This window comes from Bombina bombina, chromosome 1 (genome assembly GCF_027579735.1).
Source record: "Bombina bombina isolate aBomBom1 chromosome 1, aBomBom1.pri, whole genome shotgun sequence".
Lineage (NCBI taxonomy): Eukaryota > Metazoa > Chordata > Amphibia > Anura > Bombinatoridae > Bombina > Bombina bombina.
In genome coordinates this window covers 1,331,753,813-1,331,766,436 of record NC_069499.1, presented here as the reverse complement: position 1 = coordinate 1,331,766,436, position 12,624 = coordinate 1,331,753,813, and the positions used below count along the sequence as shown (strand labels likewise).

Below are 12,624 nucleotides of genomic sequence, written 5' to 3'. Positions count from 1 at the left end.
TTTATCGTGAACATGCACAGAGGAATGCATAATTGAGCGGACGCCGTGTTGAATAACGCATGCGCAGATACGTATGCTTTTTTTTTTAATATTGTAAACGGCTCATGAATGAACATCCATATATTTTTTAACAAAGATTTATATTACGATGAAAAACAGGGGTTAATTTACTATCACTTTAAGAAGCCAGCCATACAATTGTTAAGGAGCCAACCAAAAGGGGCTGTGACAAATACTGTAAGTTCTGATAAACCTAGTAAGTGGAATGCAAGCTCCTCAGCAGTTTGTACTTACTTAATATCCCAAATATAGATATATGTGTCAATGGAGCTGGTTACTAGGACATCTGGCTCAAATAGTGACCAGTCCAGATCACTACAAAAGAAAACATAGTATTACCAGGAATCCACCAATGAATAATATATACACAATAATAGTTTAAATTAGTAATGATACAGAAGATAATATTATGGCTCTATAGTCCACATTCAACCAAAATATATTAAAGTGCCACATTTTCTCTATCATTGTTAGACCTTCTTCAAACAGAAATGTTTTACCTGATGACTCTAGTGTGTCCCTGCAAGGAGGAGCCAATATCGCCAGTGCCGTCCCTCCACTGGTACAAATCTACACGTTGATTACTCTACAATGAAAATAAAAAAACAAGGCACTTAGAGCTTGTTCATTAATAACTACATTTTTATTTAGTTTTTTTATTCTCAGGAGTGCTTTTGAACTTTGGATATGAAATATGAAACCTATTAGTGTTGTTGAACATATTAATCTGTTCTAAAGTTTAAAGAGCAAAAAAAAAAATTATTTACAAGACGTTATTCTACACAGGCAGACCTATAATATAAACAAGTAAAAAACTGGGGGGGGAATCTGATTTTCCTTGCTTAAATACTAAACTACACACAGAAAATCATAGAAACTTGGAAAATGTGTTGTTGTTTTTTTTTAAAAAATATCAAAATTAAGTAGCATTTTAAACTAATAGACAACTACATACTGTTCGACAAAAATAAACAGTAGCCTTGAAGCTTACATCTAATAATAATGTTATGCAATAGCTATATATTACTACGTATGACCAGAGATCTGCTATACCACTGAATTCCTCGTTTATTCTACAAATACACTTACTGAAGCAGCAAAAAAGTGAGCAGAACTTTCATGTGGATTCCACTGCACTGTACCAATGTCCCACTTGCTCTGCCGGGAGATCTTCCGGTGCCCTTCTGTGGGGGTCTCCAAATTCACTATGTACAAGAAGCGGCGCCTATGAAAATTAAAAGGACGGTAAACACAAGACATTTCTGTTGTGCTGCTTTAGAATAACACATCAGCCAAGTCTTCATTTTTTTAAAAACAAATTAACATCCTTTTTACTGCAATTATTTTTAATAGTCAAATTCCACCCACCATTTGGAGGAGCCCATCTGGGATTTAGTCCACAGACAAAAAGGATAGTCACTGTCATCATTTTAGTATAACGTATATTTTTTGGCAGTTGTTATCTTATAAAGCCAATTAGGGGGGTATATGTAGCAGAGTTAGCCTTGCAAGGTCAGCAGGTGCATTTCAAGTTCTGAGAATTAGAAATTACCGAATTTTCAGAGCTAAATTACATAAAAAGGGGCAAAATAAATATAAATGAAATATATTGTAAAGTTGTTTCATTAGGCATAACTAAATATCTTATATAAAAATCTCAAGGTGTTTACTGTCCTTTTAACAGAAATTACACAAGCAGACCAAAAGTGGGAGTTACATAAGATCATTTATTAAGTTGTCTAAAAAATGTTTATGAGAAACAAGTTTTGAACAAAAGGGTATTATTGTACAAATCACAAATTATACTAAAACCCCAATGTGCCTATTACAATATACAAAGAGATAACTGACAAGTGGCTTGATGACATTTCTAAAGCTCTACAATTTAGTGAGATTATCTAACTGGTCTCGTCAGCTCTGTGAGCTCCCTCAAAGAATGTTAGGCAAATGTTAGCTTGAGAGCTGTTTATCTAGCTATGCATGTGCTGGGTGTGATAGAGAATCCCCAACATTACAATATAATGCTAAACAAACAAAGACTTTACATGGTTTCTCTCCGACGCTGAGATTTTTATTGTCAGTCCCAAGATTTGCAACTTCAAAAGACATTTTCTTCAAATATTAGTATATTTAAAGGGCCACAGTAGAAAAATTACGTTTTCATTTGTTAGACCATGTTATTTTAAAACTATCGACCCTACACTACTGTGTTTTTTTTACAATAAATATACCGAATATCACAAAGAAAAAAATGTGAAATAAATGTGATAACAAAAATCATAAAAGGAAAAGCAAATAAAGTTCTGAATCAAGGATATGTCTGTGTCCTCTGGATGAGTTTTTCAGCTTGTTAGCATTCCTCAGTGAAATCCCATAAAAAAAGAAACAGAAAATTGCAACATAGTGTGAATCTGTAATGGCACTTTGAGGAAGTAGTTGTTTTGTAACAAATGACTACTCACATTTGTTGGAGCTTTCCACTAAGCTCAAGGATATGCGCACTCCCACTTTATACTGATGGGAAAACAGTACACTAGGCAAAACTTGGATACAAATTTATTTTAAAATATATAAAAGCGTCACATAAGCCTTGATAACACCACAATGTAAGGGTACAAAAGCAGATATGCTGTAACAAATGCTTCAAATCGCCAAACTTGCAAAGAGGTAAATGGATCAGCAGGACCGCCGAAACCAAAACCTTTTTAGTAGCAAGACAATAGCGCTAAGCCCCCAGGTGTCCTGGCTAGTGTAGAGACGCGATAAAACTCAATATAGAACAGTTCATTTCCTACACTACTGTGTGTTTATCCCCCGCAAAGGTGTTAAACACACAGTGGAAGTGAGGTTCAGGACCCACGGACCACTGCCGGTCCCGAGCGAAAACCATTGCTGATCCAATTACCAGCGGTAGATGCAGACTCAGATGTCCAAATAGTGCTGCTTAGTCAATGGCCCATATTTATCATGGTCTGGCGGACCTGATCCGACACTACGGATCAGGTCCGCCAGACCTCGCTGAATACGGTGAGCAATACGCTCACCGTATTCATCATTGCACCAGCAGCTCACAAGAGCTGATGGTGCAACGCCGCCCCCTGCTGACTCGCGGCCAATCGGCCGCCAGCAGGGGGTGTCAATCAACCCGATCATACTCGATCGGGTTGATTTCCGGCGATGTGTGTCCGCCTGCTCAGAGCAGGCGGACAGGTTATGGAGCAGCGGTCTTTGTGACCGCTGCTTCATAACTGCTGTTTCTGGTGAGCCTGCAGGCTCGCCAGAAACACGGGGCATCAAGCTCCAATCGGAGCTTGATAAATATGCCCCAATGTGTCAATCATGGAAAAAGAACCTTGTTAAATGACAGACGAACATCTATAGGACACTGTGTGCTATCTCATGCTTATTACTTGCTGGCACATCATTGGCAAAAACACATTAAGGCATAGGGCTCTATTTACCAAGCTGCGTATGCAGCTTTGGAGCACCTTCGGTGCAGGCTTGCATGAGCAACACTGCAGCCAACAGGTAAGCAGTATTGGTCATAAGACCTCTGCTTCCTAACCTGTATGCCAGCTCTTTGTCCGCAGTGATTGACAGCCCCTGCTCGTGAGCAGGGGGTGGCATTGCACAAGCAAATGCAGGCAGCATACACAGACAAACCTTGTCCATCTGGGCATTGATAAATGCGGTCCATAATTTCAATTGCTGTTTTAAACTGTATAAACTGATGGTAACATAAAAACATCTAACTTTAATAGAGATACTTATTGTTATCACCAGTTTTATCAGTTAACCACTTCGCTCCCGGGAATTTCAGAGAAAAATTTGCCAAAGGTACCTAAGAATTTTTAGCATTTTTTCTATCACTCCATTTAAACAGAACTACAGCCTTTATATATATATATATATATATAAAGCGCAACAGGGATAGGACAAAGCAAACCGCTGAATATATCCAGTAATAATATGTGCAGTCATAACAATACTATTATGTTTATTATCAGACAATATACAGATGTCTACAACATTATAAAAAGAAATGTACCCATCTTACAGATGGATGACACACTTAAAACTATTATTTTAGGTAATAACATTAAATATATAGCAAAAGAGCTTCCTCTCTAAGTGACATCACGAGAAAAGACCTTTCAAACAAAACCAAGAGCCCACCAAATTGGCTAAGCCAAACAAATGGTTTTTACAAATGTGGACATTTGCCTTGCAAAAGTTATACATTTACATAAAAAACTAATTATTTACATCCACTGCTACTGGCAAAACCTATGACATAAGAAGAATTGACTGCACAACTCCGTATGTAATATACCTTATCACTTGTCAGTGCTATTTTCTTCAATACATTGGGATCACTTCTAGACCCCTAAAAGAACGCATTACACAACATCTCTTATCATTAGATGAGAAAGAAGCAAAAACTCCAGTGGCTAAACATTTTAGAACCCATGGTAAAGGAACCAATTATTTCTCATTTTTGGTTATGGAACACATCCATAAGTCAGCTAGAGGAGGTAATAGATTAGACACATTATCAAGAAGAGAAGTATTCTGGATAATAGAATTTAATACTAGATTCCCAGATGGAATGACTAAAATGCTAGATGTAGATTTATTTATTTATTAGATAAATGATCTTTCCTCTAATATTAGATCTAATATTTGCCACACATTTACGTATGCTAGATTATAGGTAGTGTATTTCTGATGTATATATAAATGAGTCAAGTTACTTCTACACTATAAATTGTATCAGATTTATTGAACAGATTACACATACTACACATATTCTTATCACTGTCTATATCATATTATATACTGTTTAATGCAATATATTGATTGCTGTATCATACTAATTTCTGCATCTATGCCTTTCTTCTCCAATATCCCACTCCTTCCTACCCTACATATGCTTATTATATATATTTATGTTAGGGTTTCTATTACCTATATGAGGATATTATTCTCCTATGACATCCCACTATAGACTGATATATACTTAGAAGGTAAATATTGGATAGAATTAGACTATATGTTTCACCAATATTTTTTAGTCATAATTAATGTACATGCCGACAGGTGTATATTCCTTTTGAGTATATAACTATATGTCTACATTTAATATTTATTTATTTAATGTTTCATTTTCTTTTCTATAGATTTAATTATATGTCATCAATTTGTTATGACATATTCGATTGTGTTGTATGCTTGTTTTATTTAATTATATATATATATATATATATATATATATATATATATATATATATCTTTTATCATTACTCATTTACTTTTACTCTTTTAATAGGTTTGCTTCTTTATTATTTATTTTTTACCTTTATTATTATCTCATTATGTTATTATCTCATTATGATGTATTCCTTATTTTATTTTTCACTGTTATGTATTTTTATGATGTAACATATTATATTGTATACCATGTTATGTATTGATTAAGAAGCGATGATAATTCAAAAATTTTAACTACCCTCCATGTATACACATATTTATATATATACCTTTACACTGCTGCCAGTTTTGTTACTTAAGGGTTAATGGAGGCATAGTGGGTGTGACTTCATCATCAATATCCGATTGGCTATGAGAGTCTTTATAATGCATTGAAACACCTAGAATCAATCACCTCTGATGAAGCGCAGGTAATCCAGCGCAAAACATGTCAGGTGTTCCTGTCTGTGATTTTCCCTGACTGTTGAAATTAATTGAATTTTCTTGGCATCTACGTTGTCTGATAGCTGATTTTTTCTTTTGGATTTTTATATATATTACTATTCTTTCCTTATTAACAATCAACTAAGCAGCTTTCTCCCTCAGGTTCAATTTGTTACCTCTCACAAGTGTTCCCTATATTTATATTCTAGTTTTTAGTCATATTGTCTTTTTATTTGTATTTCATAGCACTCATGAACATTAAGTAGAAATATCGAATCAAAGGAGCTCCTGAGTGCGTCCGGTCCGCAGGAAAGATCCAACGGGTGCCGCTTCTGGGCTCCTCCCGTCTGTGACGTCAGGAAGGCACGAGGTAAAGGTAGGTACTCACGTATATCGGGGGAATGCAGGCAAAAGTAGCCACTGCTGGGAACAGAGCTGAGTGCTCAATGTAGGATTCGGGTCCTCCAGGCAGGCTCTGCCATAGACTTGTAAGAAGGGGAAAAGACAAGGACTCAAAGAATTAGTAACCAAACGTGGATTATTCAAGCTGCTGAACGTGAAGCACAATTCAGTGTACAAGGCAGGTGCAAATGATCTGCTGCGTTTTGCGCATGCTCAAATGCGTTTCATCAGAGATCTACAGGTGTTCACGGAGTCAGTCTGCCAGTATGAAGACTTTTTGTTTGTTTGTTTTTAATATAAAAAAAAAAAAAAAAACATTCTGCAGTGTAGGATAACCCCTTACGCTCCCACCTCCCCGGTTCCTCCCAAACAGTCATTGTCTCACCTTATGTCTGCAGCTAAATCCCAATAGTGCACTGTTGCTCTGGAGCTGACTTAACTATGGTGTTTAACCTCTTTACAAAAATGAAATACATAGAATAATTCAAAAATTTTAACTACCCTCCATATATACACATATGCATTTATATACCTTTACCCTGCTTGCAGTTTTGTTACTTAAGGGTTAATGGAGGCATAGTGGGTGTGACTTCATCATCAATATCTGATTGGCTATGAGAGTCTTTATAATGCATTGAAACACCTAGAATCAATCACCTCTGATGAAGCGCAGGTACGCCAGCGCGAAACATGTCAGGTGTTCCTGTCTGTGATTTTCCCTGACTGTGGTTGAAATTAATTGAATTTTCTTGGCATCTACGTTGTCTGATAGCTGATTTTTTCTTTTGGATTTTTATATATATTACTATGCTTTCCTTATTGACAATCAACTAAGCAGCTTTCTCCCTCAGGTTCAATTTGTTACCTCTCACAAGTGTTCGCTATATTTATATTCTAGTTTTCAGTCATATTGTTTTATTTGTATTTCATAGCACTCATGAACATTAAGTAGAAATATCGAATCAAAGCAAAGGATGAAAAACTATAAAACTTAACTTTTACTAAGTTGGTTAACCCCTTAAGGACAAGGCCACTTTTCAATTTCTTTCCCTTAAGGACCAAGGCTATTTTTACATTTCTGCGGTGTTTGTGTTTAGCTGCAATTTTCCTCTTACTCATTTACTGTACCCACACATATTATATAACGTTTTTCTCGCCATTAAATGGACTTTCTAAAGATACCGTTATTTTCATCATATCTTATAATTTACCATTAAAAAAATTATAAAATATGATGAAAAAATGGAAAAAAAAACCACACGTTTTCTAACTTTGACCCCCAAAATCTGTTGCACATCTACAACCACCAAAAAACACCCATGCTAAATAGTTTCTAAATTTTGTCCTGAGTTTAGAAATACCCAATAATTACATGTTCTTTGCTTTTTTTGCAAGTTATAGGGCAATAAGTACAAATAGCACTTTGCTATTTACAAACCATTTTTTTTCAAAATTAGCGATAGTTACATTGGAACACTGATATCTGTCAGGAATACCTGAATATCCCTTGACATGTATATTTTTTTTTTTAGTAGACATCCCAAAGTATTGATCTAGGCCCATTTTGGTATATTTCATGCCACCATTTCACCGCCAAATGCGATCAAATAAATAAAATTGTTCACTTTTTCACAAATATTAGGTTTCTCACTGAAATTATTTACAAGCAACTTGTGCAAATATGGCACAAATGGTTGTAAATGTTTCTCTGGGATCCCCTTTTGTTTATAAATAGCAGACATATATGGCTTTGGCGTTGCTTTTTGGTAATTAGAAGGCCGCTAAATGCCGCTGCGCACCACATTTTTATTAGGCCCAACAGTGAAGGGGTTAATTAGGTAGCTTGTAGGGTTAATTTTAGCTTTAGGGTAGTGTAGTAGACAACCCAAAGTATTGATCTAGGCCAATTTTGATATATTTCATGCCACCATTTCACCGCCAAATGCGATCAAATAAAAAAAAATTGTTCACTTTTTCACTAACTTTGGGTTTCTCACTTAAATTATTTACAAACAACTTGTGCAATTATGGCACAAATGGTTGTAAATGCTTCTCTGGGATCCCCTTTGTTCAGAAATAGCAGACATATATGGCTTTGGCATTGCTTTTTGGTAATTAGAAGGCCGCTAAATGCCGCTGCGCACCAAACTTGTATTATGCCCAGCAGTGACAGGGTTAATTAGGTAGCTTGTAGGGAGCTTGAAGGGTTAATTTTAGCTTTAGTGTAGAAATCAGCCTCCCACCTGACACATCCCACCCCCTGATCCCTCCCAAACAGCTCTCTTCCCTCCCCCACCCCACAATTGTCCCCGCCATCTTAAGTACTGGCAGAAAGTCTGCCAGTACTAAAATAAAAGTTTTATTTAGTTTTTTTTTATTATTTAAAAAAAAAAAAATCATATTCTGCTGTGTAGGATCCCCCCCTTAGCCCCCAACCTGCCTGATCCCCCCAAAGAGCTCTCTAACCCTCCCCCCACTATTAGTCACCATTTTGGGTACTGGCAGCTGTCTGCCAGTACCCACTTTGCACATTAACTTTTTTTTTTTTTGAGAAACCTAAAATTTTCTGTAGTGTAGCTGCCCCCCATCCATACCCTACACCCTCCCCCTCCCAGATCACTTCCAGATCAGCCCTCGATCACCCCTCCTAAGCACCCACCACCCTCTCCCAGCAAAAAACAAAATTGCACAATTGCCATAGATCGCGGGTGCGCGCGCACGTGCACACCCGCCCCTCACCTCCCGCGCGCTACCGGCATATACAGCAGCCGGAAGGAAGTTCCACAGTGATGGGCCGCCCACCCACCTCCCTGCAATGGCTCCCACCCACCAACGATCGGCACCATCACTGACCGATGCAGAGAGGGCCACAGAGTGGCTCTCTCTGCATCGGTGTGCCTAAAAAGGTATTGCAGTGATGCCACAATATCGAGGCATCACTGCAATACCTTGAAAGCTGCTGGAAGCGATCAGGATCGCTTCCAGCCGCTTGAAACCCTTAACGACGTACAGGGTACGTCTCAGGTCTTTAAAGACCAGCTTGTGTAAGACGTACCCTGTACGACATGCGTCGTTAAGGGGTTAAAAACAAAGGGTATACACATCATATTGAAATTTAGCATATGCCTACTCAGGCTGGGCAAGGTAAGTAAATAGGAACAAATAAGATCACAAGACCCCTAAGGTCTAAATAATGCCTAAATACTAGGCGACTCAGAGGGGTTGGGTTTTGTGCTAATTGGATATCGGAAAAAACCTGGATATACAGGTTGCACTAGATAATAGGTATCAAAGAAACAAAAAATATCAGAGGCCTATACCTGTTAGTTAACCGTTGATACCTGTTATATTGTCAGCTAATAGAACATGACATATATATATATATATATATATATATATATATAAATAAAAGTGAGTTGTCATATCTCAGGAGATATCAAAGACCTATACCTTTTATGTGCCGTGGATATCTATAAGTTTACCGGCTAAGAATTGAATATATATGTTAAATAATCTGAGAATGCAGGGACCTATACCTATTGATTTACCAAGTGAGGATTAATAGTGATTTCTCTGAAAATACCAGAGATCTATGCCTTTAGGTTTGCCGTTGATACCTATGTGATAGAGCATGAATATATATATATATATATATATATATATAACAAAAGCCAAGTTAAGTGCACTCACTGTTACAGCCACATCCGCCGGGGTGCTGCGTAGAAAATGAACAGCAATAGCAATCAATCCCCCTGAGGGGAAGAAAAACGCTTCACTCTCCGGTCTTTAAAAGTAAGCAAAAAGCTTTAATCAATCTTCAAAGGAAGTCAGCAGAGGAAAGTTATCCCAAACGTTTCGATAACAACAGGTATCTTTTTCAATGTGTTAAAACACAAATCTTGCGTCCTAATAGCTTCTTGTTACAGAACTCTGAGTCACCTTGTATTTAGGCATTTCGACCTTAGGGGTCTTGTGATCTTATTTGTTCCTATTTACTTACCTTGCCCAGCCTGAGTAGGCATATGCTAAATTTTAATATGATGTGGGTACCCTTTTTTTTAGCCAACTTAGTAAAAGTTAAGTTTTATAGTTTTTCATCCTTTGCTTTGATATTTCTATTTAACGTTCATGAGTGCTATATTTGTACTCTTTCTTCAGTTCTCTACTGGTTTGTTTTGAATTAATGATCAGTACAAGCACCATCCCCTATGAAACAAATACTATTAAGTAATCACATATATGGGAACGTTATTCAACTCTGAGTAGTGCCATTGTTATTTCGTTGAAATTATTATTACCTTTCTCATGTGTAGAAATTGTTACCCCTTGACCCCCATTAATTTATGTCTGTATGGCCTTTTGTGTACCCTTACTGACATATCGCTTTTTGCCTTAATTTGTTATAACACTACTTAGCGCCCTCGTTACAATTCCAATATGTTATTTCTCTAGCGCTTCTTTCTCATATCTTAGGTATTAATTTTGTTACTTTGTTATTGTTTATTTAATATTTTGCATTTCTATTTCTTTTGTTACATGTCAGCCATGTTTTTCACTTTAAGCACTAGTTTGTTACACATTGAATCACATTTTGTCACACTCCTACCCTTATTCTCATTGGACAATGACTAGTTTATAAGTGCTCACTCCGTGAACACCTGTAGATCTCTGATGAAACGCATTTGAGCATGCGCAAAACGCAGCAGATCATTTGCACCTGCCTTGTACACTGAATTGTGCTTCACGTTCAGCAGCTTGAATAATCCACGTTTGGTTACTAATTCTTTGAGTCCTTGTCTTTTCCCCTTCTTACAAGTCTATGGCAGAGCCTGCCTGGAGGACCTGAATCCTGCATTGAGCACTCAGCTCTGTTCCCAGCAGTGGCTACTTTTGCCTGCATTCCCCCGATATACGCGAGTACCTACCTTTACCTCGTGCCTTCCTGACGTCACAGACGGGAGGAGCCCAGAAGCGTCACCCGTTGGATCTTTCCTGCGGACCGGACGCACTCAGGAGCTACGGAGAGCTGTTATTCTGTTGTTATACACAACACACACAGGAGTCAAATTGCCTTCTCACTGGACAGGCAACTGTCAGCTTCTCAGTTTGATAGCAAGGACACAGAGGTACGTGACTTTGTACTGTACACAATTGAATGGGGGTTTATGCAGCCATCACCTCACAACAGTGTTGAGAACATGACCACTGAGTTTCATTAGATATGCACCACGTCTAGTTCAGCGCCTCAACTTTCTATACACTGCTGGGCCATACTCTAATCTAATTGGACTGTGTTAAAAACTTTCTCCTTGCGATATATATATATATATATATATATATATATCAATCAATGTAAATATTTGCATAGGAAACTAGTACATCTAGGCAAGTATCCCCGCTTGCTTTTCCCCAGAAATTCTTAATATACAATGTTTCCAATGCACAAGAGAATTGTGGGTAAGGTATGCAAATTAGATATGCAAATTCTCAGTTTTTTTGCTTCAAAAATACTGTTTTAACACAGCGATCCTTTTAAACAGGATTATGACAGCAAACCAGAAATCACTCACTAGACAAGCCATATATATATATATATCACACTTTTTTTTTTTTCAGTAGACAACCCAAGGTATTGATCTAGGCCCATTTTGGTATATTTCATGCGCCAAATGCAATTATATTTAAAACATTTATAACTTTTTCACAAACTTTGGGATTCTCACTGAAATTATTTACACACAACTACTACAGTTATAATACAAATGGTTGTAAAAGGTTCTCTGAGGTCCCCTTTGTTCACAAATAGCAGACATGCATGGCTTTGCAATTAGTTTTTAGCAATTAGAAGTTTGCTAATTGCAGCTGTGCACCACACTTCTGAAATTCACGGCAGTGAAGGAGATAGCTTGTAAGGGTACTAGTATTTTATCAGAGCGATTACCCTCCCACCTGACACTTCCCACCTCCCTGATCCCTCCCAAATAGCTTTTTCCCCTCCTACACTCCTGACCACCATCTTAAGTACTGGCAGACAGTCTGCCAGTATGAAGACTTTTTGTTTGTTTGTTTTTAATATTAAAAAAAACATTCTGCAGTGTAGGATAACCCCTTACGCTCCCACCTCCCCGGTTCCTCCCAAACAGTCATTGCCTCATCTTATGTCTGCAGCTAAATCCCAATAGTGCACTGTTGCTCTGGAGCTGACTTAACTATGGTGTTTAACCTCTTTACAAAAATTAAATACATAGAATACCCCCCCAACTGTCCCGATTTTAGGGGTCTGTCCCGCTGTCCCGGGTTGCTTGCTATATGTCCCGCATTGCCCCATGCATTAAAAAAAAAATATATATATATATATATGTGTTGTGCCCATACTCAGAAGCAGCTGGCTTTTCTCTCCCAGGGTTAGATACCTGTTAGATTCCCTTGTGGAAAAGGAATGATGTGTTTGGGTTAAAGGAACATAAT

The 12,624-nt window shown here is 37.4% G+C and overlaps 1 protein-coding gene across 2 annotated transcripts in view; it reads right to left on the bottom strand.

The window, feature by feature from the left end:
- The window catches only part of WDR59 (WD repeat domain 59), a 177,823-nt gene that overhangs the window by 160,959 nt on the left and 4,240 nt on the right, over window positions 1–12,624 (bottom strand). For both annotated transcript variants that reach the window (XM_053702127.1, XM_053702137.1), the window contains exons 3-5: window positions 1,150–1,285; window positions 561–646; window positions 295–375 (exon numbers count right to left, since the gene is read on the bottom strand). In XM_053702127.1, coding sequence (XP_053558102.1) covers window positions 295–375; window positions 561–646; window positions 1,150–1,285 — 303 coding nt within the window. The remainder of the gene's footprint in view (window positions 1–294; window positions 376–560; window positions 647–1,149; window positions 1,286–12,624) is intronic.